Genomic DNA, 22780 nt, shown 5'->3' on the forward strand with positions numbered 1-22780 from the left:
GATTTAAGATCTTTTAAAATCCACCTCTTCAATTCCAAAAAATAGCACCAGCCCTAATCTTATAATACAACTCTTCAGAGATCTAATTAACTCCCATTCCAATTACACAGTATACTATACAGACGTGTCTAAAACTAAAAATGGAGTCGGAGTGGCAATAATTACTATACTTTGTCTCAAAGTGACTAGTCTGTACAGGGTAAGATATGCAATGCTAACCGTATGGGAATTTCGCCAAGACCTTGCCAGTTTTATGCAGTGAGCTATGGCATTCTCTATTGTCTATCTTTCAAAATAAACGGAATAAACCAGGTGTTCTCAACAAGTCCTCACGTACAATTTTATGTAATTTACAAATATCGTTTGCTAATAATTTTACATAATACTATACATTATTTGTTTCTAATAGTAACATCAACTTTTATCTTTTATTAGTCTATCTATCACTGTGAACTCAATCTCATCGAAATGGTTTGAAGTGTGGTTGGAGTGAAGTGAAACGGTATATAGCTGGCCGCAACGCAAATTTTAAAGAAGCTGAAATGCAACATTTAATTATAGCAGCGTACCAGGTCATTACGCCAGAGAAATGGAAAAACTACGTAAACCACGTAATAGCAACAGAAAAAAAATGTGGGAAATTGACAATTTGTTGGATGATATCGAACCAATTATTATAAATATAAATAACGTAGATAGTGATGACAGTGAAGATTAATGAGAATGATAATAGTGAAGCAGAAACTAAATGTGACAGCGATTGACAGAAAAAGGAACTAAATATAATTGTTTACAATTACGATTACTTACACACGAAATTAAATACAATGACTTCTTTTAGTTTCAACTTATATTTCTAGGTTTTGTTACTGCCAACATATAAAGTGCGGTTTTTAAAAGTCCTTCCACCCTTAACTTTTGAACGGAACAATACATAAATAAAATGTTTCTTTATATTTTAGTTTTATTTGATTTGATTTTATTTAAATCTATACACAAATGGGTTGTATCGCTAGCACATACTGTAGAATTAAAAACAAACTGCTTGTGTGACATAAATAAAAGGCATTTCTTAATTTCTATTTTATTTTAATTTAACCCGAGTATATTGTAGCAAATATTATTTATGTTTGAGAACCACTGACAGAAGGAAGCCAGGCAGGGTCGTTAGTAGGCAATAGTACTCAAGCTACCCTCAACACAAAAAAAGGATTAGGCTAAGTAGTAAGAAGTGACGTTTATTTTAATACAAGTTTGCAAAGAAGTATGGCATCGATGTTGCATTTACCCTGTACAGACTAGTCACTTTGAGACAATCTATAACACAGAGATTTTCAAATATTGATTTCCAGATACTGCAACTAAACTAATAGGATAACTCTATGCAGTTTACCAAACACTTTATTACACGCAAATGCAAATTAGATTAACAAAATATTAATCGTGACAGATTCTATGTCATCACTACAAATAATTAGGGAAATATATACGCAGCATCCATTAGCTTTAGCCATCAGCTTAATAAAAGAAGAACTAAATAAAGTGCATACTAATGATACAAGCATCAAGTTTCTCTGGGTCTCATCACATGATGGAATAGCAGGTAAAAAAGCAGAAGACAAAAATGCCAAAGAAGCTATAAACGACAACAGTATTCCCATATTACCCCAATCTGTAAGTATGGACCTAAAAAGAAGTTATTGCATAAAGAACCTGTTCGAGAACTGGAATAATAAATGGAAATTAAAGCTTCAGGAGATAAAAAATAAGATTGGACCATGGCAACCACCCGAGGTATCCAGACGAAAGCAGATAATTATTTCCCGTTTACGGCTTGGACATACTTAGTTTTCTCATGAATGTTTGTTTAAGAAAGAAGAACACCCAATTTGTGATGAGTGCGATTCACTCCTTACGGTAAAACAGGTTCTATGGTTTATTCGTTTACCAAATTCCCATCAGTAAACATGAGCACGTGTTGATATTCGCCGTCTCATTCGTCAAAAGCCTATTAAATTTAATTTATTACCTTAAGCGAGACAGATTCTCATGTTACAGATCCCCACTTGCGAGCATTTTAAATTCAAATTGTATCGTGTTGATTTTTAAGTTAATATATTGTGTTATATTTATGTTATAGTTATTGTTAAGGTATTTACTGGTCGTGTTATTTTTTAGAGTTTAGTTAAATTGTGATATAATTATTAAATTTCAAGAAATTCTTTTTTAACAGTTTCAAAAGTAAATATTTTTAAAAATCATATAATACATAGGTCGTACATCAGTACGACCCTGTTTGGCTTACACGTGGTTTTATTGACGATTGGGAATATGTAGAATGAATAGGGTTTAGTGTAAAAGTGCGAAAAGTTCAATCGTCACAAAATTAAATACCATTTACCAAACGGTCTTTAATTTAACAAGCAGAGTCTAATTAACTGTTACCGTTTCGCTAATATCTTTATTGGGTTGAAGCGTTTTTGCAAATAAAAAAAATATGAATATACCATGTAGCATTCAAATATTGTTGTCAGACTATGTACTGTTATATATTATAAAATTCGAGAATATAATAATAAAACAAAGCATGTAAATAGTTTGTAGCTTAATTATAAACTATTTTTAAATAAAAAGTTCAACTATAATGTTGATACCTTAATCACTCATTGTATTTATGCAGTTTTCTATCTTTAAAAGTCATGGAGAGAGGTCATAAAAAAACCAATTTCACAGTAAACAAAGTATACGAAAATAAAATGTTATTGTACTAAAATTGTAGATAATAAATTATATTACCAACAATATAATTGTATAACTAAAAGACTCATTTATATATTTATCACAAGTAAACAATGCAACACTTGGATTAGCAAATAAAAAATTAAATCCTTGATTTTTTATCAAACTGCACTGTTATTTAATAATATCATTGTTTAAATATGATAATATTTACACTTTCAGATGCCTTTAAGAAAACTGTGGAACATTACAAGTCTCTGGATATAGTATTTAATAATGCGGGAATATTAAATGATGCAATTTGGGAAAAAGAAATATCTATAAATGTGGTACGTACGAAAGTTCTATTTATAATTTGTGTTTATTACTATTGTTTTATTATTTTTGTTTTTCTGACATTCGGCGCAAGGTCAAGATCTGCCTTGTGCTTGAACTCTGACACTTGCTGTTTGTGGGCTTTCTTTATAATTGTAAAGCAATAATTTTATATCTTTTAGTAAAAAGTTTATCTTTACCCTTTCTTTTAAATTATTTTCTATTAAGACGAACGGTAACACCTTTACAAAAAGCATTGTAGACCGTATCTTGTTTGAGCATATTTGTTATTTATATTATTAGCTACAAATATATCACATTTGTTGACATCTGACGTGTCTAAAAATCTGTAAAAGAGCGCAATTAGCCATCTTCGAGTACATTTCCTGGTCGAGTAGTTTTGTTTTATACTGGCAAATTTTGTCTACACAACCTTTTGTAATGTACCACAGGGTCTCTTGGTTTTGGTGATTGTGGAATCTGAGATTTAATTTTGTTTCGTATTGCCTAGTAAAATACCGTTTTCAAAAGGTACCTTGCCAATTTATAGCTTGTATATGAGTTATCAGTAGTCAGATTTCGCAATGGATTCCTCTCAGTTAAAAGTTACCCCGGTGCTGACGTATTGTCAGATCATATTGCTGTTATTGGTAAATTTAGGTTTAGATTTAAAAAGATTACAAAAAATAATAGTAACAAAAAATGTGATATGAGAAGACTAAAAGATAAGAAAACAGAGAATCACTCCAGAATATATGTGAAACCTTTAACAAGATCAGAGAAGAACATCTTATAGAAAATAAGGAGATGAGAAAAAGTTGGAAGAATGACATACTGCAACGCATGAAAGAAAGAAGAAAATCAAATAATAACAAAAGAATGTACACAAATATTCAGAGACAAACAAGAACCGAAATCCGAAAGGATACAGAAAATTGGCTAAAAACGAAAAGAGATAGAGTTGTTGTAACAAAAACACGATACATTTAATATGCATAAAAAAGTAAAACAAGCAGCTGGTCTTTAAAAATCCATCACACCTTGTAACGATTATTTTCCCTACCAAATTGGGATCATTATAGGGGGTTTAAAATTAGATACTGAAATCACTGGGGTGGAGATAGAATAAGCAAAATAAACCGGAACGTTTGCGAATGGCTACTCAGGGTTTTTTTGGAGAGCTGGGCCGTAGATAAGTAAATGAAACAAGGAGACTGGAATGGGGTAACTACAAAAATGAATCAAAAAGGGGTGCTTACATGGATCTCCTTGACAAAACAACACAAGAAGGTTCTTAAGCTATTTGAAATGGACGCTAATTACAAGAATCTTCCTGTTGGATCAAAGAAAGGCTTTTATTTCCTGAAAAATATAAAAAAAGGGTTAGAAACTTTTTAAAGGAAATAATACTCTTTTTTTATGGAGACAAAATTACATATTTATTGTTATCTCATCACAAACAGTTACAAATATAAATAGTAATACAAAATAACAAAAAACAAACTTACAATGTTGCTATCGGTTTAAGAAGTTGGAGATACTATAAGAACTTAAATTATTATTGGCGACATTTTGTCGCGGAAATAAATTATTACAAATGAAAAATATCTGTTTAAAAGGAACTACGCATAGACGTTAACCTTTTTTTAAACAAAACCAAACAAAATCTTAATTTATGATTAGGTATGTACCTGGTTTTCACAATGTTGATTTTTTCTTTAAAAGTTCTGGGGTTGGAACTGGACTCAAATACACTGCACCACAAACAAATGTATCTCACACTGCGAATATAGTCTAGAATGACCTGGGACAAACAAAATGGGGGTGGTAGCTGGGCACTGGGAGGCAATCTTCAAAACTTAGCTTTTGGAACACTCTAGACTTTGCCTGGAACCATGTAGGTAACTTTTAAAGTTGTTTGGAATGGCGTTTTACAAATCCCTTAAGTGAGAGACGGCACGAAACAAAATAGTGATTACTCTTACAAAAATTGACACATTACATTTGAGTATAATTCACTTTTTTTACAAACAAATTTGCCGGTTCCTTCAAACTCCACACGCCGCGTCTTTTCTCTATAAAATCTCAAACCCAACTTCTCTAACTGCACAATTAACTGACACAATACACATTTCCGTAAAAAAAACGAAAAACGAAAAGCCATTACGACTTTTAAAAAAATCCGGACTCGAAATAATGAACTGACCACTTCGGTGATCTATTGCAGAGTGATAATCTTTAAAAATCATTCGCTCAACTCGACATAAACAAAGCATATAAACGGAAATATTTCTGTTTATTTGACACGCAAAATATGCTAAAGTGGCTGTTGATCAAAGAAATACTGAAGAAATACGCAGCTGTGATATATAAACAAACTTTAAAATGTGTTTATTATCAACTTTAGCGATGCAAAAGGATTGAAAATACTTTTTCGGTGTTTTAACACATACGATAGGAAATAGAATTATATTGAAAATATTCTTCGGTGTTTTAATACATCCAAGGTGATTTCAATACATACGAAAGAAAATAAAAATGCTACAACCTAGCAAACTGCAAGATCTACAGGGATCAACAATCATTACAGATAAAAATCAAGAAATATACATATGGGCCAAATAGAAACAAGAACTCTTTGATAATAATAGGTCCGAACAACTTCCGTCTTATATATGTAATTACCACCTACCAATCACATCAGATGAAGTGGAAAAAGCAATATCATAACTAAAAGATGGCAAAGCTTCTGGACCTGACAATGCATATGCTGAACTCATAAAGCTGTTTAACACCGACGATACTCAACGACTAACAAAAATATTCAATAACATATATTTAAAAGGAGTAAAACCGATATCATGGGTGAAGTCAACGTGTATTACGCTACCAAAGAAAACAAAATCCGTATCTTGCAATGTTTCCGGACCATCAGCTTAATGAGCCACATTTTAAAGTTATTTCTAAAAATCATGCATCAAAGGATATAATAGGCTATGTAAAGAAAAAATCAGCCGTATACAGTTTGGTTTTCGGAACGCAATGGGTACGAGATAGGCTCTCTTTAGCATATAAGTGCTATTTTAATGATGTATAGACGTGAATTCCGATATTTATGCATGCCTCATTGATTACCATAAAGCGTTCGATACAGTAAAACACGACAAGCTGATGGAGATATTAACAGATATTGCAATAAACAACTATGATCTAAGAATTATTAGCAATCTTTACTGGAATCGGATGATATCAAAATCAAACGTGGTGTTCGACAGACATGTATACTATCACCCTTGCTGTTTAACATATACTCTGAGGAAATCTTTCAAGAAGCAGTATAGATGTTGAAGTCGGAAGTCGAGTTAACGGAGAATGTATCAATAATATCAGATACGCAGATGACACGGTGGTATTCGCTGACAGTTATGAAGCCCTCCAGGAGTTAATGAATAGAATCACAGAAGTAAGTTAGAGATATGGACTTTCACTGAACATTATGAAAACAAAATGTATGATGATCTCTAAGAAGGAACAGCAAATTTAAAGACTCACTGTGAATTGTCAACCAATTCTTCTTCTCATAGCGCCGTCTCTTTTCGAAGGTTGGCGATCCAAATGGTAATTGTAGTTTTGGAAACTGCTGCGCGAAAGATTTCTGCGGCCAAGCGGTCGAACCATCTCCTTAGGTCTTTCAGCCACGAGTTCTGGCGTCTTCCTACCGTACTTTTGCCCTGTACTTTTCCTTCCAGTATAACTTGAAGTAATTCGTATCTTTCGGCTCTCAGCACATGACCCAAGTATTGCATTTTCGCCATTTTCCTCTCTTTGATTTTCTTAGTAATACTTTTTGTTTACATACGCGAAGAAGTACCTCAACCTTAGTAACTCTTTGTACCCATGGAATTCTCAACATTCGTCTGTATGTATACATCTCAAAGGCATCTATTCTTTTTTCTATTTCATTGTCCATTGTCCAACTTTCACAGCCATACAGTAAGACAGAAAAAACGTAACATCTGATCATTCGGATTCTAAGCTAAGCTGCAGACTAACCCTTAACTGGAGACGTGCCGTCTGACAGACTACAGCATAAAGAATTTTTAACACCCTGTACAAATAACTCTGCCCATCGGCATATCTCTTCATATATTCTTTATATTATTCGTTAACTATTAGTGACCCGACTTAGGTAAAGAAATACGCATATTTGGAAAAGTTATAACCGAAAATCAGTTTTACTTAGTCTGTTAGACGCACGTCTCATTTCAGGTTACATTTTGTTTCATTGAAAACGTCGCGTATTTGTTACAATCTTGGACGGTCAATCAAAAAAAATCCGTTTTACCGATACTGATTTTGAAGATACAGCTTTGAAGTGGTTTGACGAATTAGATAGTGACGCTAGTGATGTTTATTTGGAATCTGATAGCATATAAATAGCATCTGATAGCGTAAATGCATACATACTGCACCAAAATTACAAGAACAATTCTAAAATACAAGAAAAATCTGCTTTTGCTAAAATATTAGCAAAACAATTAGTAGAAGATCATAAGAAGCGAAGAATGGATAATTTTCACGTACCGCGGCTAATTAGTGCTAGTATAGCGAGTATTCTTTTATTTCCTGAGAATAACCAAGAAGATGATAAGTAGCCATTAGTACTAGAGAAGCGAAAAATATGTTATTTGTACCCTCGCAAAAAGAATTGTATGACAAAATACCTTTGTGGCCGATGTAGAAAACCTGTGTGTTTAGTGTACGAAACCAATTTGTACCGATTGTATGTAACATTTACAGTTGCTGGACATTTTTTTCAACATCAAAATAATTTTGCGAGTTAATTTTTACGTAATCCAGTATGTGTTAGTGCCTTTCATATAAAAAACTTACTTGATGTATATTTATTTTTTCACTGTAATGAAAAGTAAAAAATGTGACTGTCACGAACTGTAAATGATTAGCTGTTAGAAAGTCGTAGTTATTTTTTTATACTCTGACAATATTTTGTGTTTCTTTACTGTGTTCAATTGTAAATACAAACAGCTTTTAGAGTACTATTAAATATATTAAAAAAGTTTTTAAGTTTAGTTCATATCCCCTCTCCTACATTGTAGTCTGTCGGACGGCATGTCTCTCTGTGTGTATTCAAATAGGGTCTCTCCAGTTAAGGGCTAAGGTCTGATCTTATAAAAAATGTTTTTATGCTCATGAATGCTTTTCTTGCTCGTTCGATTCTTGATAGGATTTCTTTTTTTGGATTACACTGACTATTGATATTTGCTCCCAAATATTTTATGGAATTTACCTGTTCTATTATTTAACCCTTGGTATACACATGTACGTTTATTGGTGTCTTTGAAAATACTAAAGTTTTAGTTTTGGAAACGTTTAGATGTAAACCGAACATTTCGCTGTGGTGAGCTACCGCATTTATTATATTTTGTAGTTCTTGTGCGTTTCTTGCTATTAAGACGGTATCATCAACATATTCGATGTTGTCTATGTTGATTCCGTTAATCTTAATTCTGCCTTGGACCTCGTCTAATGCTTCTCTGAATATAGACTCCGAATACAAATTAAACAGTAGCGGTGATAAGACGCGACCCTGTCTCACTCCTCGTTGGATTTGTATATCTTCGGAATATTGTGTACTCTATTTCAATTGTTGCCGTTTGGTGCCAGTATAGTTCTGAGATAATTCGCAAGTTTTGTTCGTCAACTCCAGTTGTTCTCAGAATTACTGATGCAATAAAAGATGCATATACATCTACATTCATGTCTCTCCATCGTTGCGTTAACACATTGAAAGCAAAAAGAGCCTCTCGTGTTCCCAATCCGTTTCGAAATACGAATTCAGTGTCACTCATCTGGAACTCGCACTTCTTGTAAATTCGTGTATGGATAATTCTGAGAAAAGTTTTAAGGACATGAGACTTCCTCTTCTTCTTAGCCTTCTGTCGTCCATGTTTGGACATAGGCCTCTACCAACTCCTTCCATCGCTCTCTGAGCAACATATTTCCAATTTGTTCCGGCTATTATTTTAATGTCATCAACCCATCTCATCTGTGGTCTTCCTCTTGGTCGTTTACTTTCGTAAAGTCTCTAATATTGTATTGTAGTATTCCAACGTTGGTCTTTTTGTCTAGCAGTGTGGTCCGTGAAGCTCCATTTAAGTTTGGCAATTTTGTTGTTATGTCCTCGACTTTTTTTTGGATCTTACCCAATCGTTCCTCTTTTTACCTGACAGTCGTATACCTAACATTGCTCTTTCCATTGTTCTTTCTGTTGTGGCTAGTTTATCCATGTTTGCCTTGGTTAGGGTCCAGGTTTGACATCCATGTCATGATAGGAAGGAGGCATTGGTTGAACACTTTGCTCCTCAAGTATTGGGGTATTTTGCGGTTCTTAAGTATCCAACTAAGTTTTCCAAATCTTGCCCATGCTAGTCTTGATCTTCTAGAAATTTCCGCACTTTGGTTCTCTTTGTCAAGTTTCAAGATTTGGCCTAGGTAGATATATTCCTGAATTTGTTCTATCTCACTGCCATTTATAGTTATACGTCTGGGATCATCTGTGTTTGTCATTATTTTTGTTTTTTTTTATATTCATTTTTAGGCCGACGTATTGGGAGCTGGCTGCTAGTTCCCCCAACATAATTTGCAGTTCCTCGAATGTGCTCGATATAATCACTATGTCGTCAGCGAATCTGAGGTGGTTTAACTTGTTGCCATTAATATTAATGCTATAGGTTGACCAACTTGTAGTTTTGAAGACGTCTTCTAGGGCTAGGTTGAAAAGCTTTGGCGATATTACGTCTCCTTGTCTCACTTCTCTCTTAATGAGGATGGAATTTGTATTTTCGTCTAGTTGTACTATCATAGTTGCATTTTCATATATTATATGTATTAGTTGCCTATATCTCGAATCTATTCTACAATTAATAATAGCTTGTTCTATGGCCCACATCTCGATACTATCTTCTATCTCGATACTAACGCCTTTTCATAGTCGACGAAGGCAAGAAATACGGGTAGTTGGTATTTGTTTGCCTTCTCTATCAATGTTTTCATTGCCAGCAGATGGTCTGATGTACTATATCCTTTGCGGAAGCTAGCCTCTTTAACCGGTTGGTAATTGTCCATTTTGTAGGTTAACCGGTTGTTATTTCTGCTAATTCTCATAAATAGTTTGTATACTTGACTGAGCAACGATATAGGTCTATAATTTTGTAGATCACATTTGTCCTCTTTTTTGTGTAAGAGTATTACTAGACCCTCGTTCCAGTCTTTAGGGATCTTGCTATTATGGAGACATCTATTAAATAGCTCTGTTAGTACAAGGATTGGTAATATCTTGCTTGTTTTCAAGATCTCGGCAATTATACCGTCGTGTCCTGGAGCTTAATTATTTTTTAGCTCTTTTAAAGCTCTTTCTATTTCAAATCCCTTTATATTTGGTAGTACTTCCGATATACATCCGATCCCACGTTTTTTTTTCTTTTGACGTTCTCCTTCGTTGTTTCATTAGGCTGGCCTTGCGAGCTGTGCAAGGATGTGTAGAAGTCTTCTACAATATTTGCTATTTTATATTTGTCCTTCTTTTCCTTATTGTTGGCGTCTTTAATTTTGATAATTTTTTGAACTCCCAGTGCGGGTCTTAGACATTTTAAGCCCCTGTTGTTTTCAATGACTCGCTCTATTAAGTTCTCGTTCCATTTTTGTATGTCGCGTTTTAGTTCTTTTCTAATTGTTCTCTGTATTCTTGAGCATGGCGTTTGTTTTGCGCTAGTAGTTGTCTTCTTTCCATCATTAGCTGTTTAGTTTCATTGCTTACTTTTTCTTCTTTAGTCCTTGTTTTCTTTGCGATATGTAGTCCTGCTGCGAGAAGGTTTTTATTTATGTTTTTATTAATCTCCTCAATTTGATCTTAATTATCTGAAGAATCAGATTCAAACTTATCTGCTAAGACCTCTCGGAATTGCTCTTCATTTGTTCTTAGTTTAAAGGCATCTATCCTCGTTGTTTTTTTAAAAATCCTTTTTCTCTCTTCTTTCATGTTAATATTTATTTTTGCTTTAACTATACGATGGTCACTACCCGTTGTTACGTTGTTTATTGTTGTGACGTCTTCAAATAGTCCTTTGTTGTTTGAGAGAAAATAGTCTATTTCATTTTTGGTAGTTCCGTTAGGTTCGACCCATGTCCATTTTCTGTTAGGTTTCTTTTTGTAGAAGGTATTCATAACATACATGTTTTCTTGTTTCAGGAATTCCATGAGTTTTTCTCCTCTTGTGTTTCTTGAGCCGAATCAAAATTTCCAATCTTGCTTTCAGAGTCTTCAATCTTACTTCCAATTTTGGCGTTAAAGTCTCCCATTATTATTATTTTGGATTATTTGTTATTGTCTATAGCTTTTTTAAGGTCTTCGTAACAAGAATTTATTTCCTCATCGGTTGTTTTTTCAGTTGGAGCATAAACTTGCACGATCTTTATTTTAGTTTTTGGACTTAGTTTTAAGACCATTTATGTAACCCTGTCTGATATGCTGTCAATTATTTGAATTTGAGATTTTCTCTTCTTGTTTATTAAGAAACCTACTCCACCGTATTTGTGGTCTTCCCTTCCTTTACAATAGAGTCTGTTGCCTGAATGTAAGTCCACATATCCTTCACCTCTTCTTTTAACTTCTGACAGTCCCATTATGTCCCAATTCAAGTTCCCCGATCCCTCTTCTAGTTCGTAGAGTTTTTCATCTTTTGCCATGAAGCGGATGTTGGATGTTGCTATATGGAATTGTTTGTTCTTCTTCTTTTTCACTGTCGACTTGCCCCCTTCCCCCCCCCCCCAGAATCCTCGGGGCAGACCGTTGTTACGTTGTGGGTCTGTGAAATAGAATTCGAAGCCCAACAGTCATTTCTGGCGGAGTTCCGCCTGGAATGACTGTTGAAAGGAAGGATGAGGAAAGACAGTTGAAAGGAAAATCATCAGAAGAATCTTTGAGTCTTAGTACGACATTATTAGTAACCAATACCGAATGAGAACAAATGCTGTGGTCAAGCAGATGTATAGAGCGAGCGATAGTCCAAGAGATTAAATCCCAATGTCTAAGATGGGCTGGCCATGTTCATAGACTCCCTAATAACCGCCTTGCCAAGTTATTATGGGAGGAAGCCCCCACAGGAAGAAGGCCCTTAGGACGTCCACGAATGCGATGGAGAGACAATTTATGGTCAGATCAAAGAACAATGGGGCTACCCACTGACCCAATTATTATGGACGACCGTTCAAGATTGAAGCAAGTTGTGCACTCAGCCAAAAACCACCCCGGGTTATAGTGCTACGAGAAGAAGAAGAAGAAGTTAAGTCTGTATTCGATTATGGAAGTAGATGTTTTCGGTGGTTTGTATAATATTGATTGTATGTTTCTTTTACACAGTAGATGTAAGACGTTTTTGACTTGGATGCGATCGACAGCCTTTCTCAGGTCTATAAAACATAGATTTCTAACTAACCTATTTCGTCCAGTTGATAAATCATCAAATCAAAATGAAAATACAGTAGAACTCGCTTATTAGAATACGGGTTATAGGAATATCTCGATTTAAGGAATATTATTTCCGTATTATTGACATAAAAAGACCTAAAGCCATATACATATACGTATGAATGAACATACATAGTATGTATATACTTACGTATGTTCGGTTCACCTATTTCTACTAGACACCAATGATCGGTTATCGGAATATCCCGGTTATAGGAATATTTTTTCTTGGCACGAAGGGTATTCCAATAAGCGGGTTTGACTGTAGTATGAATTGGAACCTGGTGATACCAAACGCAGCTACATATCATCAAATCAGTTCGTTTTGTATTCCAAGATCACTTTGCGTCAGCTCTGGTACATTTATTTATAAATAAAGAATCCTAAATAGAGCGCATACTTCTAAATTTGTAGTAAACTTGCCATTTATGTATTAGACTTAGCTGTGATTTCGGTTTGCTGTTATGTAAAAATCCATATATCTCACTACCTTCTTTATTAGATTATTTAAACAAAGCTTAAAAAATGCTAGAACTTCAATTGAAAACATTCCTTGGTATGTGGTTAGGTAAGACCCAGGTAAGACTTTGGCTATGATTTTACTTCTACTCTTCGTCATGGACTGGATCAAATTATTACTAAACTAAAATGTTTTACCATATTTTACTAAAAAAGTTCATATTCAGAAGAACTCATTGCAGCCATTCTTCATCAGTTCCAAATATTTGTTTTCGTATGATTTAGTTAAAACATAATGCATGTATAAGACCACTTTAAACCATTACACAAAAATAATTAATGTGCCATGGCAATGCAATCCTCTTCTCATTCCTTGAGCCCTTGTGAGGAAGTGGTGATACTTGCGTTCCTGTGTTAGATGGGATTTTCTCATAGGAGTATTAATTTGGACTGCCTAAAGATCTTCTCTACGTCTCAGCCTTCTACCTTTCCTTCCACTTCCACCAGTTTCATAGTTCCCGTTCTTCTTCGGCCACTATGTGGCCGAATTAAATTAGGTATGCATAGTTTACTTATTTAAATAGCCTGTTTTTTATACGAAGCTCGTCCAGAATTTTTTATTGCAGGTAAAAGCGTCAATGGGATTTTAAATATGTCACAAATTTTCAATTGGTTTTATTGTTAAAGTTGATTTTTATCGTCAATACTTTTGCTATCTTTTAAAGAATGAAGAAGAATACTTTATTTGTATTAAGTCAGTGGTTTTCTTATAGCAACATTTTTTTAAGTTTAACCTACCTATATTTTTGTTTCTTTGTTAAGATTTAATTATTTTATAGAACGGTACCGTCAATGTAATGCTGCTCGCTTTTGAAAAGTATCTTCCGGCTCATAAGAATGGAGCGGAAGGCCTTATTGTGAACACATCTTCTATAGCGGGGATTCAATCTTCAGGGCACTTACCCATCTATTGCAGTACAAAACACGCTGTAATAGGCTTAACAAGATCTTGGGGGGAGCCAGTATTTTACGATAAAAATAAGGTACGATAAAATAAGGTAAGGTAATGAAATACGATATATATATATATATATATATATATATATATATATACATATATATATATATATATATATATATATATATATATATATATATATATATATTATAAAAAATATATGTATAACTTCCTATCAAAATTGGTACAAAGGCTTCACTTAAGTGGGTTAGTACTCCAGTTTTGGGGTGAAAGCCACGCCTTCTCGGGGGTGAAAAAACATACGTTAAGTTAGTCCGGAAATGGATAAATTGACCAATTCTAAACAACTTTTCTTTTATAGAGTTTTTTCAGTAAGTCAATACTTTTTGATATTGTTCTGAAACTATTTCCTTGTGGCATTTTAAAGTAATTACATCTTTAATGGGAATAAACCACAATTGAAGGGTAAAATAACTTTCTTGACTTTTCAATTTCCACTTTGGAAATTGTTCTTAAAATACAAACATTAATAAATTTTTAATTATTTATTAAAATACTTTTTGAGTTTTGTGCGAGTAAAAATGTTAATTTTTCAAAATAAAAACTACGTAACAAAGCAAACATGGTGGACTTATGAAGTATTAAGTAAAATCAGAGTTGTATGTCATAAAAAGTAGGTTCTGATTTGAAAAGTGAAGATTTATTTCTCAACATAGTCTCCTTTCAGCTCGATACACTTGACTCAGCGATGCTCCAACTTCTTTAAACCGTAAAGAAAATACGTTTCTTCGAGCTCTGCAAAGTAGGCTTTCGTACCGACGATGACCTCCTCTTCTGACTTAAATTTCTGCCCGGCGAGTGCCTTTTTCCACTTTGGAAATAAAAAGAAGTCGCACGGGACCAAATCTGGAGAATACATTGGGCAACAATTTGTAGCCCAATTTGACCAATTTTGGGAAGGCGAAGGCGGACGTATAAACAGGTGTGTTCTTATGGTGGAAGAGTACTTTATCTTCACCAGATGGCGTCGTTTTGTCTGCATTTCGGCGTCAAATCGACCCAATAATTCGGCCAATTGACCTTTTTGCCCTTCTTCAGGTAGTCATACATCCAAGTAAGTAATGGGCTGAAATGTGTGAGTTGTACCTTATTAGCTTACCCCAGCTGTGCTAAAAGAATGAAAAATGTAAAAATTGTCGAAGAAAGTATGATTTGTTGTGATTAAAATTTAAAGGTTGACAGTGAGACTAGTGCTGAACTCGTAATTACTGAAGATGTGAATATTATTGAAGAAGATGTCTTAAAAATGAGGGTAGAATATTTAAAAATTATACTTAATCACAAAAATTTTTTAATTCGTGAACATCAAGAAAAAATTAAATTAATCAAAAATAATGGAGTAAAATACGTAAACAACCAGTTTCCTCTTTCCCATCTGTCGAGCGAAACCTCTGTTGGCAATTTAAGTGACCTCGAACCAAGCTTAAGGTCATTGAATGTTAAAGTAGCTGAAAATAATAGGAAAGTGTCAGATGTGGATGCCAGACCCAGTCATTCAAAGTCCCCTTCACCTGGCGTGACTGTCATTGGTGATAATACCGGTGAGGTTAAAACTCAATTTAAAACAGCTGAAAACAACCAAATTGTAAACAATAATAGAAATCACATATTTAACGAAAATGATGCTAGCCGCGCTATTCACAATGCTGTTAATCAATAAAAAAATTTAGATACACAAAATTTAGAAAAAACTGATGGTGAAATTAATAGAGATGAGTAGTTGACTCAGAATCGTCGTAAACGTAGACGTCAATATTTAATTGGTGGAAATGAAAAGGAAAAATCGGTGGAGTCCGTTCCAAAATTTGTGTCCCTGCATGTCACACGTCTTAAACCACAAACAACCCCTGATAACTTACATAAAATGTTAGCTGTATCATTTCCTGAAGTTCAATGTATGGTACACAAATCAAAAATGCCAGAATGCCAGAAAATGCCATATAGTTCCATGAAGATCACCATTATTTAAAAAAACCTAAAGAGAGCTTGGAACAAAGATGTTTGGCCAAAGGGTGCAGTGGTATCCAAAAAACTTAGAAGTTTTTTGTGAAGAGGAGGATGCCAATGTAACTGGATCCTCTTTAAAAAGTATTGTTAAATTTAAAAATCATTTAAAGGTCATTCACTATAATGCTCAATCGTTGCGTAACTCTTTTCTAGATTTTGAAGTTCTGCTCAATGCTATTTCAGCTGATTGTTTGTGTCTTAATGAGCACTGGCTTTTACCCGATGAGCTACATACTGTCAATATTAAAGGCTATCGTATGGTTTCTGGATTTTGCAGGACGGTAAAGTATCATGGAGGTGTAGGTATATATATATATATATATATATATATTAGGAATAACGTAAGTTTTAATCATTTGAATCTTGAAAATCTCTCTTCTGAACAGCATTGTGAGATTACAAGTATTTTATTAAATAAATCTAATGTGCAGATGATCGTCACCGTCTATCGTACTCCGGATAGTGATTTAGACAAATTCCATACCATTATGGCTTATAATTACGGGTGACTTTAATGTTCATTTTAATGAAACAAACATCAGAGCTTTTAAACTCTGTAATTTTTTTATATCTTACAATATTTCAAAAAAAGTTAAATTTAATACTCGAGATAATAGATGTCTTGATAATGTTTTCGCAAATATTGATGGTGCCACAAAACCTGTGGATTTCACTTACACATCTGACCACAGAGGTATTTTCTTTCAAATAGCTTACTCATCCACAAATTGTGCAACCAGAGTTTGTTATAGACCTATCACAGATGAAGGAGTCTTCAATTTGAACCAGATTTTGCTAAATTGCAACTTTAATTTTGTATGCAAAGATAATTTGGATATTAATTTAAAATCTAAAATGCTAATTGATGTGTTATTAAATTCCATAAATATCTCTTTTCAAGAAAAATCGAAATTGCAGAATAAAAATAATCCAGTTAAAAAAGTAAACTGGTTCAATGACACTTTGAGAAAAATACGTGAGAGACTTAGAAAAGAGTACAGGAAAGCCATCAGGCTTGCAAAAATTAATGGCAAATGATAGGTTTATAAAAAACTCTGGCAACTCTCAACAAGCTATGTGGAAACTTATTAATGGTAACAAAGATAAACATGTTTTTACTGATAATTCTAAACTCAAGGCAGATAGTTTTAATAGCTACTTCTGCTCAACTGCTGAGAGAGTGATAAATAAACTTGAGGTTCCTCAGCTAATTCTTGATGACTATTTAAAGTGTATACCACACGAAAATATCCCGTGTTTTAGTTTTCAGCCAGTGAACTTTACTGAAGTTGACTTAGCTATTTTAGAAATAAAAAATAGTAACAGCAAAGATCCTGATGGATTTAACCTTAAAATGAATAAAACAATTAAAAATATAATTGTTCAACCTCTAACAACTTTAATAAATCAATCAATACTTGTAATACTTATCCTCAAGTTTTCAAAACTGCAAAGGTAGTACCTCTGTTTAAGAATAAAGGCTCTATTGATGAGTACAACAATTATTGACCCATTTCTTTGTTATCTATCTTATCAAAAGTTTATAAACGAATTTTAAAAAATCAAATTAATCTACATTTTGAATCTAATAAACTGTTTGCCGTAAACCAGTACGGATTCCGAAAAAATAAAACAACAACTTTAGCTATTGATCATTTCACTAGCAATATTTTGAAAGGGTTTGCAAAAGTATCAACTTTTGCATCGTTTTTAGATCTTACTAAGACTTTCGATTGTGTCACACATAGTATTCTGCTTAGAAAACTTCCTTATTATAATTTTCATAGTGATGCCTTTCAACTAATTGATTAATATCTATCAAATCGTGATCAATATGTTCACTTTAACCAGTGTGATTCTCAAAAACAATCTCTGTTGTTTGGTTTCCCTCAAGGCTCGGTTTTGGGTCCAGTATTATTTCTTATCTATATTGATCTAGTGTACTCTCAAAATGAAACAGTTAACACTGTTTTATTTGCAGATGACACTACTTTCTATGTAATCTATCACCCTTCTGAATTCGACACCCTTGATTACCAAACATCTGAAAAAAACTTATTCAATTGGTTTTTAACTAACCGTCTCTCTTTGAGCAACTCTAAATCACATAGTGTTAATTTAACTTTAAAACTAACACTGGTATTGGAAACCTTGCTCTATCACAATGTATAACTGGAGCGAAGTTTCTGGGGATATATTTGGATGCAAGATTAACCTGGGAACAACATATAGTTAATCTATCAAAAAAGCTTTCCCGACAATTTTTCCTCTTCAGGAACCTTGTACAAGTAACTTCCAGTGAAACTATTTTAACAGCTTATTATAGTAATTTCCATTCTTATCTGACATTTATGCTATTCTCTCCTGGGGCCACTCTTGTCATATTGATAAAGTGTTTGCACAACAAAGAAAGTGTGTTCGTATTATCTCTGGGCTCTGCAGACTGTAGAAACTCCTATAGAGCTTTTAAAATTTCAACTTTACCTTGTGTATACATTATGCAGTGTCTGTTGCACATGAAACAAAAATACAGTGCGCATGTAGATTTTCACAATTATCCCACCAGGTTTAACAATAATCTTATACCAGAATTAGGCCGACTTGAGAGATCCAGAAATGGTTCAAAGTATTTAGCGATAAAATTCTACAACTTAGTGTCAGCTAGAAATAAAATCTCTTAATTTTCATCAGTTTAGGCAAAAATTAAGAGTTACCTTATAGTGAATGCCTTTTTTTACATATGAGGAGTATTTTACTTCCAATTTTAATTTGTTGTAATTGTCAACAATATAAGTTAAAACACTGTATCTATGTTTTACGTTTTATATTTATATTTTTGTGTATATTAACTATATTGACATTTACAATATTTTATCTTTGACTTGTAAAAAATACTTTTTGTATTCATTTTTTACAAATAAACCATCTATCTACTTAGTCAATGTAGATCGCCCTTTGTCAATTTCAAAAAATGGTGGCTATCACCTTTCCGGATAATAGGACAAACTCCGCCTTTTTTGGAGCGCGTTCGCTGGATGTCATCCACTGTTTCGACTGTTCTTGATATCTAGTATGTATCAATGGATCATGGTTTCTTTTACTGTTTCGAAACGATGTAAAACCTCCTTGGTTTAAATATAGACAAAAACTGATCTAAAGTGTCTCGCAATTGCTCTTGTTGTCCGGAGTGCTCAAACGCGGCAATCATCGGACAGCTTTCTTATGCCCAAAATTGTATACAGGATATGAAATACGTAGTCCTTTCAGATGCCTACTGTCTCAGCTATCTCGCGCACCTTCAGTCGGCGATCTGCCAATACGAGATCGTGGATTTTTCTTACGTTGTCTTTTATGGTAGCAATTTTCGGGATACCGAGGCGTGGCTCATCAAAAACTGATGTGAATTGATTTTGTTGCTCGATTTCCCTTCCAAAAACAAGAATAGAACCAATCGATATCTCTTTTTCCAATTTTTTCCTTTTTTTGCGGTCAAAACAAAACTACGAGTCTGATTCGGCTGAACTTTTGACATTAGCCGTCTACGAAAGTATATTACACGATAGTAGATTTCTCTCGAGATAATGGCGCCATCGGGCAGTGAGGCTAAGCACTTATCGTATGTCCTACACCAAAAAAATACACTTAATAGAAATTATTAAAATGGAAGGGTTAATACTCGTAGTGCCAAAACCTAAGCAAGGTGATCTTTCTCATTGTACAAACTACCGAGCTCTTACATTATATTATAATCATATTTTCTATGTCTAGTTTATGTCATATTTTCTAACAAAAATTGCTAAAAAGTAACGCTCCCATAATAAAATGTAGAATCCACAAGGAAACTTAATTCCTGTAGCTGGCTCTATACCATGTATCACAAAAACCTCTATACCATTCTGCCGATTTTGATAGTTTATATACTATAAAATTATTATCAAAAGTTGCTGTTTTTCCACAGCAATATTTTATTAAGGCATATTTGGTATAGGGGAGCGCCGGGAGGGTTTGGACTATTTTTAATAAGCAATATCTAAAATTTTGAAATCATACTAATTAATGCATGTCTCTTCACTATATATTTGCATAGTTAGTGTACAAATATAACAATGTGAATGAAATATTCGCATATACATACTTGAGGTAATGTGTCCAGACCCTCCCGACTGACCGGGAGGGACTGGACAATAAACGAATAAGTAAAAAAATATTACTTAAGGTTTTTATTTGCCAAAAAAAGCTTTAGATTATCAATGAAACAAAAAAATATTCATTATTATAATAACCTGCACTGGGAAGGAAAAGATCAATGTTAGAATATATCATGTCTTTACATCTGGCACTTTGATCTGTTAAAGAATTTAGTAACCTTACAATCACTTCTTCGTATGTTACAAATGCTGGTGACTCTTCACTATATATAAACCGGTTGGAAGCAACTTGCTTTTTTAAAAATTTTACGTTGTAGCCATTTACAACAACTTTTTTAATTTTGGCGGTATAATGTCGAACCGATTTTTTTCCAAAAACCACGAAACTATCAATTAAAAGTCTAGTAAGGTCCTCATCCTGATCTTCATCATTTTACAAATCTAAATCTGAAGATGAGTGTTTGTAAATCACTTCTTCCTCATTGGAAGAAAACTCGCTCATTACTTTCCTCTTTACCATCTCTATTTTTTTTTATTAATTTGTGGTGTCTCTTTTTTCAATTTCTTTTCTGCAATTGCATTGCGTTCCAGGGTATTGGTTGCTATTATGGTTGTTCTTTTCACTGGACCCTTTATAGTTAATTTTTTTTCTGGAGCTTTCGGGTATGATTTTATTTGGGATGGAAATAAGTAATCTTTTTTGTGCTCGTTTTAAACTAGAGTGTTGGGCTGTGACAATGCAGAGAGGCTGAATTGCTAGTGTAGCTCCACATTTTGATTTGAAAATTCACTTGATGACAAAACATTCTGTCTGTTACAGACGAGCATAGAAAGTTTTCTTTACCAAAAATATTTTTATCCAATGGCCAAATTCTAGTCCAACGAAATCCAGATTTTACGTTAGAAGGAGTTGCAGATCGATCCCAAGCTTTTATACATATTGGTGCAAGGTCATAATTTGATAATGTCTTCCCTGGAAGAGAGCATCCAGTCATCTGCTCCTTCATTAAAACACCTTTTCAGATGGTCCAAAAACAGTCATATCTAATGGTTGCAATTTGTTAGATGTGTGGGGCAAAAGAGTTAGAATTGAAATTCCATTATCTTTGCAGTAATTAATTACAGAAACAAAAAATGGAATTCATGATTATCCATTAATAAAATAACTTGGCGTTCTTAAGAACACCGAACATGAGTTACAAAATGCTCTAAAAATTTTACAAATTATCGCTGGTCATCCATCCAGATTAATGCACTAATTTGGTTGCATCATACTTTTCTGGAATAACATTTAGCATTCTATGTTTGCCAAATTTTTTCCTTGGAAACACCCACACTAGCGGAAGTGCTGTTCCATTCGCTCCAATAATACCCACTTAAGTAATCAGTTCTCCTCTCACACGCCACTACCTTACCAACTTAATGCTGACCTTTAGTAGCAACTACTTTTTGAGTGTTTTGAACTGTGGTTACGCCCGTCTTGTCCAAATTAAATATGTCCTATTCAGTGAAGCTGTGACTTACCTTGAAATTTACCAACTGTAAATTTATAAAAACTGGAAATTCTCGCTAAGCTTGTATTCTCCAGGGTTCGTAAGGATAGTTCAGATTGCCGTTTTAAAAATCCTGTAAACTAGTTCTTTCCAGCTGATTTGTTTACTTTCCAAGACTCTGGAAGTTTGACTTTGTTTTTTTCGGCAAATTCGTATGCTAATCTGCGAGTCGCTTTTGGAGGTAAACTATGGTACATATTAGAACATCTCTGAAGGTACAACGCAAGGGAGGCTTCCATTTCATTAAAAAACACTTGGCATGTAACAAAATGTGGAGAAAATGTCGTATTGTCAATTCCTACTTCTCTATATTTCTTTACATATAAAGCCAGAACTGACTGGCGTAATAAACTTGGGAAGGTCGAGGCTCTTTTATAGGGCTGTAGCACCAATGATGATGATGATAAAGCCAGTGTAGATTTTTTAACTTCATGCTGTTGAGCGCTTTTCCTAATAGAAAACTTTCCAGATAAAACATCAGCTGTTGCACTTCGCATGGCTTCTTCGGGAAATCGTTCTTCGGTTAGTCGCTTATATTTATAAAGCATGTTTTCTGTAACAATTTTATAAATTAGGGTAAGTTTGGACAGGTTTTCATACCCTCCCTTAAGACAGTTGAGATAAATAAATCCAAAATTTATTAAAGCATCTTTATATATCGTAAAAATAACAACAAGCTTTCATTATTTAGGCTTATCTAATAGTAATACTCAATCAGTATCCCAAAACAAACAAAACCAGTTAATTAAAAACACAGTTTAAAATTGCTAAGTATTAGAACAACAGCATGGAAAATTTTGAAAATGGCGGAGCATCAAACCAAAGTAACTTCAATAACCTCAGTAATAAATAGTATCAAGTCATGATACTATTAATGTTAGTCAAAGGTCTAAGAACGCGTGAAGCTCTTTTTTCACTTAATACACTGATACAAAGATGCCTGGACGTCAACCAAGATATATACGTATGTTTT

The 22780-nt window shown here is 33.7% G+C and overlaps 1 protein-coding gene across 2 annotated transcripts in view; it reads left to right on the forward strand.

Moving 5' to 3' along the window:
• Positions 1–22780, forward strand: part of LOC140445627 (15-hydroxyprostaglandin dehydrogenase [NAD(+)]-like) — a 46174-nt gene that overhangs the window by 16702 nt on the left and 6692 nt on the right. Inside the window, exons 3-4 of one of the 2 annotated variants that reach the window (XM_072537830.1) lie at positions 2962–3068; positions 13900–14103. In XM_072537830.1, the coding sequence (XP_072393931.1) occupies positions 2962–3068; positions 13900–14103 (311 nt within the window). The remainder of the gene's footprint in view (positions 1–2961; positions 3069–13899; positions 14104–22780) is intronic. The other variant, XM_072537831.1, reaches the window with a different exon arrangement.

The sequence above is a fragment of the Diabrotica undecimpunctata genome, chromosome 7 (assembly GCF_040954645.1).
Source record: "Diabrotica undecimpunctata isolate CICGRU chromosome 7, icDiaUnde3, whole genome shotgun sequence".
In the NCBI taxonomy this organism is placed as follows: Eukaryota; Metazoa; Arthropoda; class Insecta; order Coleoptera; family Chrysomelidae; genus Diabrotica; species Diabrotica undecimpunctata.